Source organism: Muntiacus reevesi, chromosome 3, assembly GCF_963930625.1.
Source record: "Muntiacus reevesi chromosome 3, mMunRee1.1, whole genome shotgun sequence".
Lineage (NCBI taxonomy): Eukaryota > Metazoa > Chordata > Mammalia > Artiodactyla > Cervidae > Muntiacus > Muntiacus reevesi.
The window spans coordinates 200068621-200083441 of NC_089251.1; the positions used below are offsets into that span (position 1 = coordinate 200068621).

General features: G+C 46.0%; 1 protein-coding gene and 1 non-coding gene across 6 annotated transcripts in view; one reads left to right on the plus strand and one right to left on the minus strand.

Moving 5' to 3' along the window:
* Positions 1 to 14821, plus strand: part of CLASP1 (cytoplasmic linker associated protein 1) — a 266484-nt gene that overhangs the window by 79036 nt on the left and 172627 nt on the right. For all 5 annotated transcript variants that reach the window (XM_065931368.1, XM_065931366.1, XM_065931370.1 and 2 more), the window contains exon 3: positions 13788 to 13866. In XM_065931368.1, the coding sequence (XP_065787440.1) occupies positions 13788 to 13866 (79 nt within the window). The remainder of the gene's footprint in view (positions 1 to 13787; positions 13867 to 14821) is intronic.
* On the minus strand, positions 13126 to 13251 carry LOC136165870 (U4atac minor spliceosomal RNA). The gene has a single exon (XR_010662834.1). It is a non-coding gene; the product is annotated as a U4atac minor spliceosomal RNA (small nuclear RNA).

The window sequence follows — 14821 nt, forward strand, 5'->3', positions numbered from 1 at the left end:
GTTTTGGTGCCTGATTTCATGTTTATGAGGTGGGTATAGATGAGGGCGGTTGCAGATTTAGGGGTCTTTGGCCAGATTAGACCCATGAAATGTTTCTTTGGAGGGGAGTTCCCAGTCGTTTAAATTCATTCAGATAGTCCAGTTCAGTTGCTCAGTCATGACCGACTCTTTGTGACCCCATGGACTGCAGCACACCAGGCTTTCCTGTCTATCACCAACTCCCAGAGCTTACTCAAACTCATGTCCATTGAGTCCGTGATACCATCCAACCATCTCATCCTCTTGTCGTCTCCTTCTCCTCCTACTCAGTCTTTCGCAGCATCAGGGTCTTTGCTGGTGAGTCAGCTCTTCGCATCAGGTGACCAAAGTATTGGAGTTTCAGCTTCAGCATCAGTCCTTCAATGAATATTCAGGACTGATTTCCTTTAGGATGGACTGGTTGGATCTCCTTGCAGTCCAAGGGACTCTCAAGAATCTTCTCCAACACCACAGTTCAAAAGCATCAATTCTTTGGTGCTCAGTTTTCATTATAGTCCAGCTCTCACGTCTATATGTGACTACTGGAAAAACCATAGCCCTGATTAGATGGACCTTTCTTGGCAATGTAATGTCTCTGCTTTTTAATATGCTGTTTCTGTTGGTCACAGCTTTTCTTCCAAGGAGCAAGCATCTTTTAATTTCATGGCTGCAGTCACCGTCTGCAGTGATTTGGAGCCCAAGAAGATAAAGTCTCTCACTGTTTCCATTGTTTCCCCATCTATTTGCCATGAAGTGATGGGACCGGATGCCATGATCTTTTGGTTTTCTTTTTTTTTTTTTTTTCTCATTTATTTTTATTAGTTGGAGGCTAATTACTTTACAATATTATAGTGGTTTTTGTCATACGTTGACATGAATCAGCCATGGATTTACATGTATTCCCCATTCCGATCTCTCCCTCCCACCCCACTTTCTACCTGATCCCTCTGGGTCTTCCCAGTGCACCAGGCCTGAGCACTTGTCTCATGCATCCAACCTGGACTGGTGATCTTTTTCACCATAGATAAAATACATGTTTTGATGCTGTTCTCTCGAAACTTCCCACCCTTGCCTTCTCCCACAGAGTCCAAAAGTCTGTTCTGTACATCTGTGTCTCTTTTTCTTTTTTGCATATGGGGTTATCATTACCATCTTTCTAAATTCCATATATATGTGTTAGTATACTGTAATGGTCTTTATCTTTCTGGCTTACTTCACTCTGTATAATGGGCTCCAGTTTCATCCATCTCATTAAAACTGATTCAAATGAATTCTTTTTAATGGCTGAGTAATATTCCATGGTGTATATGTACCACAGCTTCCTTATCCATTCGTCTGCTGATGGGATCTTTTAGTTTTCTGAATGTTGAGTTTTAAGCCAACTTTTTCATTTTCCTCTTTCACTTTCTTCAAGAGGCTCTTCAGTTCCTCTTCATTTTCTGCCATGAAGGGATGTCATCTGCATATCTGAGATTATTGATATTTCTCCTGGCAGTCTTGATTCCAGCTTGTGCTTCCTCCAGCCCAGCGTTTCTCATGATGTACTCTGCATATAAGTTAAATAAGCAGGGTGACAACATACAGCCTTGAAGTACTCCTTTCCCGATTTGGAACCAGTCTCTTGTCCCATGTCTGTTTCTACATGTTGCTTCTTGACCTGAATACAGATTTCTCAGGAGGCAGGTAATACCAAACGTGGTTTTGGTATTCCCATCTCTTGAAGAATTTTCCAGAGTTTGTTGTGATCTACACAGTCAAAGGCTTTGGTGTAATCAATAAAGCAGAAGTAGATGTTTTTCTGGAATTTAATGGATGTTGGCAATTTGATCTTTGTTTCCTCTGCCTTTTCTGAAACCAGCTTGAACATCTGGAAGTTCACGGTTCATGTATTGCTGAAGCCTGGCTTGGAGAATTTTGAGTATTACTTTACTAGCGTGTGAGATGAGGGCGATTGTGTGGTAGTTTGAGCATTCTTTGGCATTGTCCTTCTTTCGGATTGGAATGAAAACTGACCTTTTCCAGTCCTGAGGCCACTGCTGAGTTTTCCAAATTTGCTGGCATATTGAGTGCAGCACTTTCACAACATCATCTTTCAGGATTTGAAACAGCTCAACTGGAAGTCGATCACCTCCACTAGCTTTGTTCATAGTGATGCTTCCTAAGGCCCACTTTGCATTCCAAGATGTCTGGTTCTAGGTGAGTGATCACACCATCGTGGTTATCTGGGTCGTGAAGATCTTTTTTGTATAGTTTTTCTGTGTATACTTGCCACCTCTTCTTTAATATCTTCTGTTTCTGTTAGGTCCATACCATTTTTGTCCTTTATTGTGCTCATCGTTGCATGAAATATTCCCTTGGTATCTGTCATTTTCTTGAGCAAATCTCTGGTCTTTCCCATTCTGTTGTTTCCTCTATTTCTTTGCATTGATTGCTGAGGAAGGCTTTCTTATCTCTCCTTGCTGTGGAACTCTGCGTTCAGATGGGTATTATCTCCTATGCCTTTAGCTTCTCTTCTTTTCTCAGCTATTTGTAAGGCCTCCTCAGACAACCATTTTGCCTTTCTTTTTCTTGGGGATGGTCTTGATCACTGCCTCCTGTACAATGTCACAAACCTCTGTTCATAGTTTTCAGATAGTTGCCAGTGTTTAAAATCTGGAGATCTGGCCACACTAACTTTGATTCTCACATAGGATCGCGTAAGCAGCACTTGTAGAGGAGTTCAGGTTTCCATGGTTACAAGGCTGCCTCATCTCTCCCTGCTGGAATTTGCCCCCAGCGGCCTAGAGCTGTGCTGGCCAGCATGGTAGCCATGTGTGGCTATTGAAAGTTACATTAAGTAAATTAATGTTTTAAGGAAAATTTAAAATTCTTTTTCCCATTCACATGTCACTTGCTCAGTAGCCTCCTGTAGTTGGTGGCTACTGACTTGGACAGTATAGATCTTGACGGAAAATTCCTGTCCCTGCTGAAGGTTGTATTGGGCTGGTCCAGATTTTTAAACAAAGGTTATTGACTGCCTGAATCTGTGTTCATCCCTGGTCTCCTGGCCTCACTGGGCCTGTTAATGCTTTTGTGTAAAATGAAGTGGTTTGAGATGGATGATCTGAAGTTTCTTTCTTTCTTTTAAACTTTTTACTTATTTGTTTGGCTGCACCAGCTCTTAGTTGCAGCACGTGGGTCTAGTTCCTTGAGCAGGGATTGAAGCTGGCTCCCCTGCATTGGCGGCATGGAGTCTCAGCCTCTCCACCACTGGGGAAGTCCCTGAAGTTTCTTTCTAACGGTAAGACCCCAGTATGTGGGCAGCAGTAGTATCAAGCCTATCACTTCATTAGTCCCACTCACCTAATATCAATTATTTATAATTTGTGCTCAAAAACCGTCTCTGGAGGCCATTACAGAAGAGGGATTTAGATTTCGGGCTGCCCAGTGTCATCTGGTCGGCATGGGTGACCCCGGACTCCCTGGTGCTGCTTGTGGGACAGCAGGTTTGGGTGAAGAACTCTCCCGTGTCACGTGAATACGCAGGGTCATTGACTGTTGTCACTCTCTTCTTGAGTATGTGTGTTGTGCTCTTATTCTTGGAATTGAAAATGAGCGCATTGTAAGAGTTCTCTGAATTTCTTCCTTATTTAATAAGGTTGCAGTGTAGAGTCTTAAAATAACAACAGTGACAATAACAAAAAATGTATAGGGTGAGCCTCCTGTAGCCCCTCAGGGCACCGACACATGAAGGTAAGAGTAATGCTGGGGCTTCCTTGGCGGCCCAGTGATTGAGTCGCCGTGCTTCCACTGCAGCGGGCGCAGGTTGTGTCCCTGGCTGAAGAGCTAAGATCCTGCAAGCCACATGGTGTGGCAAAAAAAAAGTGGGAATCAAGTGTACAGTGTGTGTTCTTTGGGAGAACGCAGCCTAAGGAGGTAGTGTGTTAAAGTGTGTATTCGCCGAAGTATTGATTAAAATGATGACTGTCATTTGGGGCTTGGCGGATGGTCCGGTGACCCTGATGCCTGTATACAACAGGGTACACCCAGCCCCTGAGAGTGGGGTTGTGGACCGCTGTGTACTGATTTGGGGCTAATTCCATGCATATGAACCCACTTATGTAAAATCCATAGTGCACATGTGCATATGTGTGCATGCAAGATGTCTTGAGGGGTAGTCGTCAGAATATTGGTACTTGGGGGACTTCCCTGGTGGTTCAGTGGTTAAGACTCTGTGCTTCCACTGTAGGGGACTTGGATCTGATCCCTGGTCAAACCTAATATCCTGCATGCTTCATGGTGTGGTTAACAGACAAAGAAGAAGAGGACTGTTGACAGCTGGGTGATGAGATTTCAGGCCCCTCATTTTCTTCTTTAGGGTCACGACTCCCCGGCCCGGACTGTTCCTCTCTTTCCTCAGAGGGCTGTGCTTTGTTTTTTTGAAAGTGTTCTCGAGACTTCCCTGGTGATCCAGTGGTTAAAAATCCACCTGCCAGTTTAGGCAGGACAGGTTCGATCCCTGGTCCGGAAAGATCCCACATGCCGTGGGGCGACTAAGCCTGTGGACCACAACTCCTGAGCCTGTGCCCTAGAGCCCGCGAGTCACAACCACGGAGCCGTGTGCCACGCTTGCTGAAGCCCTTGCACCCTGAGGCACTCGCGGTGCAGCCGGAGAAGCCACTGCCACTAGAGAATAGCCCCTGCAGAGACCCAGCACAGCCAGAAATTAAAAAAAAAAATTGTGCTGCTCTCGTGAAGAAGGGAACAGACACTTACTGAGTGCCTACAGCATGCCAGGCATTTTGTTAAAACCTTTAACCCTCCTGTGCACTCTTTGAGGTAGACGTGTGATTACTCTGACTTCATGGATGAAGCATGTGACGCCTGGAGATTGAGCGTCTCTGCTGGACTGAAGATGTGGCACAGTAGGGATTCACATCCAGGTCTGTGCTCACAGCGCCCTTGGACTTTTTCCTGTTGGGGGCTTTATCAGAGCATCAAACATGTTTGGAGCTGAGACCAACTCTATCTCTGGCATTGGCAGAGGAGAAATGTGGCCTGCTTAAGGTCTTCAGCTAGCTAGAAAAAGACAAAGAAGACTAAAAGATGGGGTTTTGTGATACTGTGATTATGCTGTAGCGATAATGACCTTGATCAAGTCAGGAGGCTTTTCTTTCTCAGTTCAATCACTGTGAACTTTATTACCTTAGGTAAGTCTCTTTACCTCTTTTAAAATTTTCCTTATTTTCAAAATAAGGGTAATATGTTCCACACCTCACGTTATTTTGAGATTATTCAGATTCATCCAAAAGTACCTTAAAAACAATAAAGTACAATATGAGTGCAGTATAATTCTGTTACTCCAGCTAATCCAGTCTCCCATGACTCAGGAAGTGACCTGTTCTTCCTTCTCCCTTATGGACATTTTTTTTGGAGGAAAAAGATTTAGTATTTCTTTCTCTATTATTAAGCAGATGCCACTGTGGAGAGAGAACTGTGGTAGATTCCATGCTGGGGCTTTGGGGTGTAGTTTGTAAGCAAGTAAGGTACTTGGACAAGAGGTCCCAGCCACTTGTCACAGACTTACGTGTAGGTTGAGTGGTCCGGGTCACTCCCACTTTTCTAGTTTTAAAAACCTCAAAAATAATTGGAACTGTATGTAGAAAGTGCACAGTGTACAAAGGCACGGTTTAATGAATTGTCCTGAAGCTAACAGCGGTTTGATTGCTCCTCAGGACAAGAACTGGAGTATTGTCAGCACTCCCCAAACTTACCACTCTCCTAACATTTGTGGCATCACTCTCTTGCTTTCCTTTTTAGTTTTACCATCTAAACATGCACCTTAAAATTAGAGTTTATGTTTGTATATATTTGGCATCTGGCCTTTTCACTCACTGTTGGATATATCTGTATTGTTGAGGGTAGCTTTGATTCATTTATTTTGATTGTTTATTGTTCTTCCTAGTATGAAAACCACAAGTTTCACATTCTACAGTAGATGGGCATCTGGATGTCTAGTTTTTGGCTGTTATGGATGGGGCTGCTCTGAGCATTTTTGTGCATTTCACCTGTTGTACCCGTGCGTGCATTTCTGTTCGGCATATGCCTAGCAGAAGGGGGAGAAGGGGACGGCAGAGGATGAGATGGTTGGAGGGCATCACTGATTCAATGGACATGAGTTTGAGTAAACTCCGGGAGATGGTGATGGACAGGGAAGCCTGGTGTGCTGCAGTCCATGGAGTCGCAAAGGGTCGGACATGACTGAGCGACTGAACTGAACTGATGCCTAGCAGTGGGATAGCTGCATATGTGTACGTTCACATTTGGGAGCTATGCCAAGATGTTTTTCTAAAGTGTTGGTTGTACCAGGTTATATTCCTCCAGCACGTACGTGTGAGAGGTTACGTGGTAATACATTCTTGGCAACACTTGGTCTGTGGGTCTTTAATTTTAGCCATGCAGGGAGTATGTAGTAGTCTCATTATATTTTATTGGGTTGGCCAAAAAGTTCATTTGTGATTTTCCATAAGATCTTACAGAAAAACCAAAATGAACTTTTTGGCCAGTCCAGTAACTTGTGTTTCTCTGACAAGTAATCGAGGTTGAACAACTTTTCATATATTTATGAACATTGATATCTTTTGTGAAGGGCCTATTCAAATATTTTGCCCGTTTTTCTACTGGGTTGTCTATTGACTGGGCTTGTAGATGATCTCTATGTATCCCAGAATCAAGCCTGTTGTAGTTGTTTATTTGTTTTATTAATACTGTTTTCCAATACGTCATGACTTGCCTTTTACTTCTGTAAGATATTTCAGTGTACCATGGTCCCCAATTTTAATGTGGCCCTGTGCATGGATTTCTCCTTTAATGTTTTATTGTCTATTGTGCCCTGATGTTTCCCCATCTGGGGATCATGAAGCTGTTTTCTGATGTCACTTTTAATTTTTATTTATTTATTTTACTTTTTAAAAGCTTTATTATGTTGTTTCCCACACTTAGATCTGTAACCAGGAGTTCATTGTTATGTATGGGTTGAGATAGAAGTCTGTTGCTTTTTTATTCCAGATGGACATTCAGTTGACCCAGGGCTCTCATTCCAGTGTGACGCCTACTTTGTCATAAAAGGGCCCATTGCTGCACAAGTCTCTGTCTGTCTGCTCTGCTGTAGTAATCTTGATTTCCTGTGGGAGTGAGTTTTACCATATTGTGTCCTGTTCTTTGCCTTTCCACATAGATTTTGGAATCAGCTTGTGAACTTCCTAAAGGTAAATTACAGTTGGGATTTTGAGTGAAATTTTGTGTGTAGGTCAATTTGGGAAAAATGGAAATTTTGCAGTATTGAGTATTCCAACCTGTAGTTTCTCCTTCCGTTTATTTTAGTCATTTTTAATTTTTTTTTTTTTTATTACTCTGTAGCTTTGGGAGTAGAGAATTATTTTGGCTAGATTTATTCTTAGGTGTTAATTTTTATGCAATTAAAAATGGGAGCTTGAAAATTTTCCTTTGTGACTTATTAGTATAGAAAAGTAGTTGATTTTTTTTTTCCTTTTTGCTATGTTGACTTTATCAGTCTTGCTAAACTCACTTATAGTATACCTGTAGATCTTCTGGATTTTCTAGTCACAATTTCCATTAATATTGACAATTTTGCTTCTTCTCTGTGAGTTTTATACCTTTCATTTTTCCCCTTGCCATAAAGCTTTAGCGAGGACCTTAGATACAGTATTGAAAAGAAGATGCATTTGGACGTTTTTGTCCTGTTCCCCGTATCAAAGCGAAAGCTTTCAGTATTTCATCAATTGTGATGTTCAGTTTGACCCTTGGATTAAAATCTGGCTATTTCCACCATTTAGCTGTTGGGAATAATGCTGCTCAGAACGTGAGTGTTCAAGTATTTATTGGAATCCTTGCTTTTATTTACTTGGGGTTTATATCTAGAAGTGGAATTGCTGGATCACATGGTGATTCTGTGTTTAACTTTTGGGGAAGCTTCCATACCATTTTCCACAGTGCCTGTACCAGCTGTACATTTCCAGCAACAGTGAACCCAGAGCCCCAGCTCCCCCACGTTCTCACCAGCACGTGTCTTCCGGCTCCTGCTCCTGTGTGTTGTGGGCACGGTGCCCAGGCGGGTGTCAGCTCCCGCTCAGTCCCCTTTTGCTGGCCTCTCCGTTGGAACTCAGGTCAATTCCCTTTTCTCTCTGCTTAGGCTCTCACCTGCTGTTTTGAATTTTCCATCCTTTTGTTTCTCTGGGCTTCATTCTGGAATTTTTCTGCAGACTTGGTTTTCCGTTTGATTCCCTCTTCATCTATATCTAGTATGTTTTTAAGTGTATCCATCCATTACTTAATTTTGGACATTGCATTGTTTGGTTCTTTTAAAAATTTGTGTCACTTTTTGAAAGTAAGCACCTGTCCCCCTAATTTTAATCTTGAGTATTTTGTCTTATACATAGTAAGAATTATTCTGCTCCTAATTATCCTCACATGGATCTTCATTTCTGCAAGTTTTTGTTTATAGTTGTCCTGCGTGCCTGATTATCTTTGGTTGTACTTTGGACATTGTGTTTGAGAATTGTTTATAGAAGTAAATTGAGGACTAAACTAGAATTACGTTCTATCCATGCAGAAATGATTTGGGCTTTTATCTTCCAGGGGTTTTAGGGCACCAGCAATCTAATAAAATCATTTCTATCTGCTGTCAGGGATTGGTATTTTTCTAGGTCACCCAGTTTCTTGAAAATTGGTGTGCAGTACATCTGGAGGCTGTTTTATTTCCAGTTCACTCTCCAAATGTATAGCATTTGGATTTCCAACCCAAAGTGAAGGGGGTTGTTTGAGGTCTCTGGAATGTATGTTCTAGACCCAAGTGATTATCACAAGTGATTCTCAGCGTCTTGTTGCCCCTTTTCAGTGTATAAACAGCCCTGGAGCAAAGATAGACTCTTTACTGCAGGCCTATCTCTCTGGATTTTAGTTTTCTTATGTTTTGTGACCTGGTAGTTTTTCTGTGCCTTCTTAGTTCTCCCATGTTTCCAAGCAGATGTACTTCTATGTGAAATTCCACACTTGTAGTTGTTTTTAGCATGAGGGGTGGCCTGAGTTAGTCAGCCATTATTACCTCCTTTTAAAAGTTGCAGGATCGGAACTGTGTTAGCCCTTGAACACATCTGTTCCAAACTGATTCATTACTAGTTAGTAAAGTAGGGGTTTATTATCACTTACCATGAATCCAGTATCATGCTCTGCATTATGGAAGTTTCAAGGAAATGCCAGGCATGGTATTCCTTACATTCAAGGACATTTAGCTGGGGACACAAACATAAACGTAAAATCAGATAGAATATTGGAGGAGGCAGGGTCATGCAGGATTGCTGGTTTCGTGAAAACTGTGGGTGGAGTGAGGGGCGTGAGCCGACCCTGCGCCCTTCTCTCCCGGCCGTCTGCGCGCGGTGGGCGGTGCCCGGTCACCCCTGTCACCCCGCGCGGTGGGCGCTGCCCTGTCACCCCTGTCACCCCCGCGCGTGGTGGGCGCTGCCCTGTCACCCCTGTCACCCCCGCGCGTGGTGGGCGCTGCCCTGTCACCCCTGTCACCCCCGCGTGGTGGGCGATGCCCTGTCACCCCCGCGCGGTGGGCGCTGCCCTGTCACCCCTGTCACCCCCGCGCGGTGGGCGCTGCCCTGTCACCCCCGCGCGGTGGGCGCTGCCCTGTCACCGCTGTCACCCCCGCGTGGTGGGCGATGCCCTGTCACCCCTGTCACCCCGCGTGGTGGGCGATGCCCTGTCACCCCCCGCGTGGTGGGCGATGCCCTGTCACCCCTGTCACCCCGCGCGGTGGGCGCTGCCCTGTCACCCCTGTCACCCCCGCGTGCTGGGTGGTGCCCTGTCACCCCTGTCACCCCCGCGTGGTGGGCGATGCCCTGTCACCCCTGTCACCCCGCGTGGTGGGCGATGCCCTGTCACCCCCGCGTGGTGGGCGATGCCCTGTCACCCCTGTCACCCCGCGCGGTGGGCGCTGCCCTGTCACCCCTGTCACCCCCGCGTGGTGGGCGCTGCCCTGTCACCCCTGTCACCCCTGTCACCCCTGTCACCCCCGCGTGCTGAGCGGTGCCCTGTCACCCCTGTCACCCCCGCGTGGTGGGCGATGCCCTGTCACCCCTGTCACCCCGCGTGGTGGGCGCTGCCCTGTCACCCCTGTCACCCCCGCGCGGTGGGCGGTGTCCTGTCATCCCCCGCGCGGTGGGCGCTGCCCGGTCACCCCTCCTGTACATGGCAGCTCTGCTTTGGCTCCCGCGCTGTATTTAAGGCGCGTCTGAGGCCCTTCTGGGGCTGCCTCCCCTGTCCCCTCCCAAGTCCTCGGCTGTTCACTCTGCCCACCTTCGCCCCTCACTCTTCTCTCTGCTGGGAGGTCCTCTCTTCCTTTAGTGTGAGGCCAGTTCTTCACAGCTCACTAGCCTTGCGCAGTGCACCCCTCTGGAAAGCCTCCTCTGCCAGCCCAGGCCCTCTTCCCAGGAATCCTAGGCATGGCCTCCACTGACCTGAATCAGTGTGTTTGACCCCTGCACTGGGTGACCATGGTTTGGGGCTAACAGCTATCGTCTGGGTCACCTGGCCTTTTCCATGCTCCAAGCACTATCGCAAGCACTTCATGGGCACACAGTGCCCTTTACTGTAGCTGTTACTGTGTCCCCATTTAACAGGTCAGAAAACTGAGGCACAGAGAGGTTTCACAGCTCCTCATTAGAGTTGTCTTCTGTGCAATGACTTTATTCAATTCTCCCTTTCTTCAATAGAGAAATGGGAATGTAGGAGAAGGGCCTGAACTGTGAAGATAAATATTTGTGGGTTTCCTCTCCTTTCCTGCCCCCACTGGGGCCGTGACTAAGGGTGAAGTAGACAAGTGTTGGGGGGTGGTATTTGTTTTTCTGTGAAGGTGTCTGGGACTGTGCTCTGGCCTCTCCATCCTCGGTCCCTGGGGCTTGCTGCATCCATCAGCCTTGTCTTCCGGAGCAGTCTCTGGACTCCCCCAGTCTGTCTGGGTGGGAATTTTGGGAATATTGCTGCCCAGGATTTAGTCAGGCCTGCTCTGCTCGGACCTGGCAGTAAACCTCCAACCTGGAAAAGATTAAAGTTTGTTTTCCCAAATTCCACAAGTGGGTAAACTGACATGGGCTGTCATATTTGAAAAGACCATAGTCCTCTTACATCACGGTCTTGTGGGAATTCTGAAGGGATGTGGTGAGAACTGAGGTCCATTATTAATATTTCTATAATGAATAGCACTCTCCCCTCCAACCAGTGGTGCACCCAGACACATGCTTAGGGTTTCATCAAGGAAAAGCCAGTTCCTAATGATTGAGAGTTTGTTCTTTTTTTTGAAAAATAAACTTAAATTTTTAGAAGTTTTGTATTTACAGAAAAATTGCAAAGATAGTAGAGTCCCCCATGTATCTATCCCATGTCGAGCCTCCCCATCATATATCACTGTCTGACACTAGTATGGTGTATTTGTTGAAATTAATAAAACAGTATTGTTAGGTTGTGATTAACTGAAGTCCACAGTTTATTCGGGTCTTTAAAAATTCTATCTAATGTCCTTTATCTATCCCAGGCTTCCATCTAGGGTTTGCTGTTTCAGTTGCTAAGTCCTGTGCAGCTCTTTTGCGACCCCCTGGACTGTAGCCCACCAGTTTCTTTTGTCCATGGGATTTCCCAGGCAAGAAAACTGAAGTGGGTTGCCATTTCCTCCTCCAGGGAGTCTTCTCAACCCAGGGATCTAACCTGCGTCTCTTGCATTGGCAGGCATAACCTAAGAAGCTCACACTCTATTTGTCTCCTAGGCTTCTCTTGGCAGTGACAAGGAGGAAGGAAATTTGACTTTCCTTCTTTTTGCTGACTTTGATGGTTTTGAGATGTATGGTAAGATATTTTGTAGGCTGTCCCTCTGTGGGGATCTGATACTGTTATTCGACTGGGCTTGTGGGTCTTCAGGCTAAGGATCACAGACCTAAAGCCCCATTTTATCACATAGCAAGCATACACACCTCCAGCCTGATTTGTGGCCGTTGATGTTGACCTTGAAGATCTGGCTGAGGTATCAGTACCCTTTGTCAAGCTTTTCCCATTGTACCGGTTACTCCCCCTACTCTTTAGCTATCTCCCTACTCTAGGGCTTTGGAAGGAAATGAATGCATGATTCCTTATCTTCTGTAGCTCATAAGTGAAGTCATTAAAATGTTTTTTTTTTTTTTTTTTTTTTTTTTACTGTTATAGGCTTTTAAAAAAACCTGTCACAAAACAATGTTCTCTTTATACAAAAATTAAAAGATTATGCCCTTTTAATATCTTCAAGTCACCAATCCCTTACAAGGACAGTATGTGTATTGTGGTTATTAATGGGAAAATTTTGATTCCTTTGTGTTGAAACAGTGACTTTAAAGCTGAATAGAAAAGCCTGCTGTTTTTACTTTTACTGATCGCAAAACAAGGGCAGGCAGATTCAAGGACTCATCATTATCTGGGGTAAAGGATAATTATCATCACCGCAATTTTGTTCGTTGGTTCTATATAAACACCAGGTCGTTTCTGAACTATGTTTAATAAAGTTGCACAATGCAAGAGTGCTTCCTACTGAGCAACACACACACACACACACAAACACACAGCTTGTAGGCCTCTCGTTTTAATGGTAGAGCGAGGTGGCGAGGGCGAGTTGGGGGGTTAAGAGTCCCCAGTTACCTGTGTAACTGTAAAAGAGAACACAGGTACTCTAAAAACAATTAGGCGCGAGCAGGTGCCCGGCGCGGGGGTTTTGCTCAGTGGTTTCTGACTCTGTAATTCCACGGACTGTATGTAGCCTGCCAGGTTGTCTTATCTACGGGATTTTCAAGGTCAAGAGTAGTGTAGTGGGTTGCTTCTTATTCAATCCTGGCGCCAGAAGAAAGAGACAAAGAAATGAACAGTAGAGGCTTCGGGGGTATTTCTTGGGGAAGCATGTGGATTGCGAAAACTCCGAACTCTATTCCGTCAGTTCTAAGCGCCATCTACCGGTTTTACCAGGACTGCATTTTCACTTTAAGAAACTGTTCTTGTAACAAACAGATCGTGGAAAAAGAGATTTTTCTTTTTTCCAAAAATTGCACCGTGATAAAGCTGAGCTTTAGCCGGTGCGGGCGTGTTGCATAGGCGTTAGCAGTACTGCCCTCGCTAAGCGCTCATCGGACAGTAGCGCAACCCCAAGAAAAGGATGGTTGGCAGAGCTTTCGCGTGCGGCGCGAGTAGCAGGCGCCAACACTGGGTAAACTTGTGGCGACTAACTCATCAGTGCCGCCGCAGCCGCCCAGCAGCGGGTGAACCTCCACTGATCACGGCTTCTGAAGCTCGCCACCAACACTTCGTTTTCGGAGGCTCGGAAGGTCACCAAGAGGCCGTTCAGTGGTACCCAGAAGGCCGCGCGCCGGCCGCGAGCTGATTTGCATACGCGCGCCCCGCCGGGGCGGGGCTTCGGCGGGAGTTCCCGCCCTGCTGGGCTGTCGCCCGGAGCCGGCTCGCGGCGTCGGTGTTTGAGTGGCGTCTCGCCGAGGACTCTCTCGTATTAGCTCTGTCAACCGCCCTTTCGGACAAGAGCGGCCCTCTTCCTGATACCCAGCTTCACCCTGGGGTCGGCGCTCGCTCGGGCTCCCGGGCCGAGTCTGAGCCAGAGATGCGGGGGCGCGCCTGCAGCCGGCGGGCGAGGGCGCCAAGCCGCCGATGGGCCGCTGACGAGAGCCCACTGTTTGCCGTTGCAGGTGGTTCTCCTGGGCATGGACATCCTGTCCGCGTTGGTCACCCGGCTGCAGGATCGGTTCAAGGCGCAGATCGGTACAGGTGAGCTCTCTCCTCCCGTCTCGGCCTTCACTGGGTCTCCCCATACCCTGCACTTGGCTGTACCCGCCCCGTAGCCAGCCCTCGTTCAGTTCCCCGCCTTTTCTTTCTAGCCGGCTCTCCCCGGCTCGCCCCCACCTCCTCCTGCATCTGTAGATGCTGCTCCGCTGCCCTCGCTCCCCTCGCTCCCCTCGGGCGGCTTCTGGATCTGCCTGCTGGCATCCCCGCCCCCTTTCCATATCTTTCTGCTCTTTTCCAATCTTCCTGTTCTAGGACTAGCTATTACTTTTATTTCTTATGCCAATTACCATCATGCTGTGCTGCCAACCAAACCCTGTTTGCCTCTGACCCTTCTCTTGGAGAGGCATTGCCTTTTCTCTTAGAGAGTCTTACAGATCCGACGCAGCTGTATTTTTAAAGAGTTTATTGTTACTATGACCTTTTTCACTTTGGTTGTCAGTGTCATTTCAAGTGTGTGGTGAATGATTACTTTTATTTTGAAGGGAAAACAGTGTCAGAATAATGAAATAAATATAACATCAGGTTTCAAAGTTTATGAGACGGTTTTATTCCCAACCTCTGGGCTTTCATAACAACACAACAAGCCCTAGCTCTTTCCTTTTAGCATTTCTCGTTACGACAGGTACACATATATTTGTGCATTTCTGTTAACTTTTGGTCAATGTGCATGTTTAGATACAGTCATGAGCTCTTCCCACTCTGCCATAAACTGTGTATCTGCAAATGAAAATCCCTCTTATTTTTATTAATTTGATTATTTAATACCAAGTTAGATGAATTGTTCAGGATTATTTTCTGTAAAATAAATTTCTAATAGACTTTTAGAAGAAGCAAAGTGAGTTGACCTCTGACATCCAAGTGCCCTTGGAACAGCAGCTATGGCTCACTCAAGCTGTGCAGAGGAAGGGCAGGTGGATAGCTGCATTCTGTCTAATGA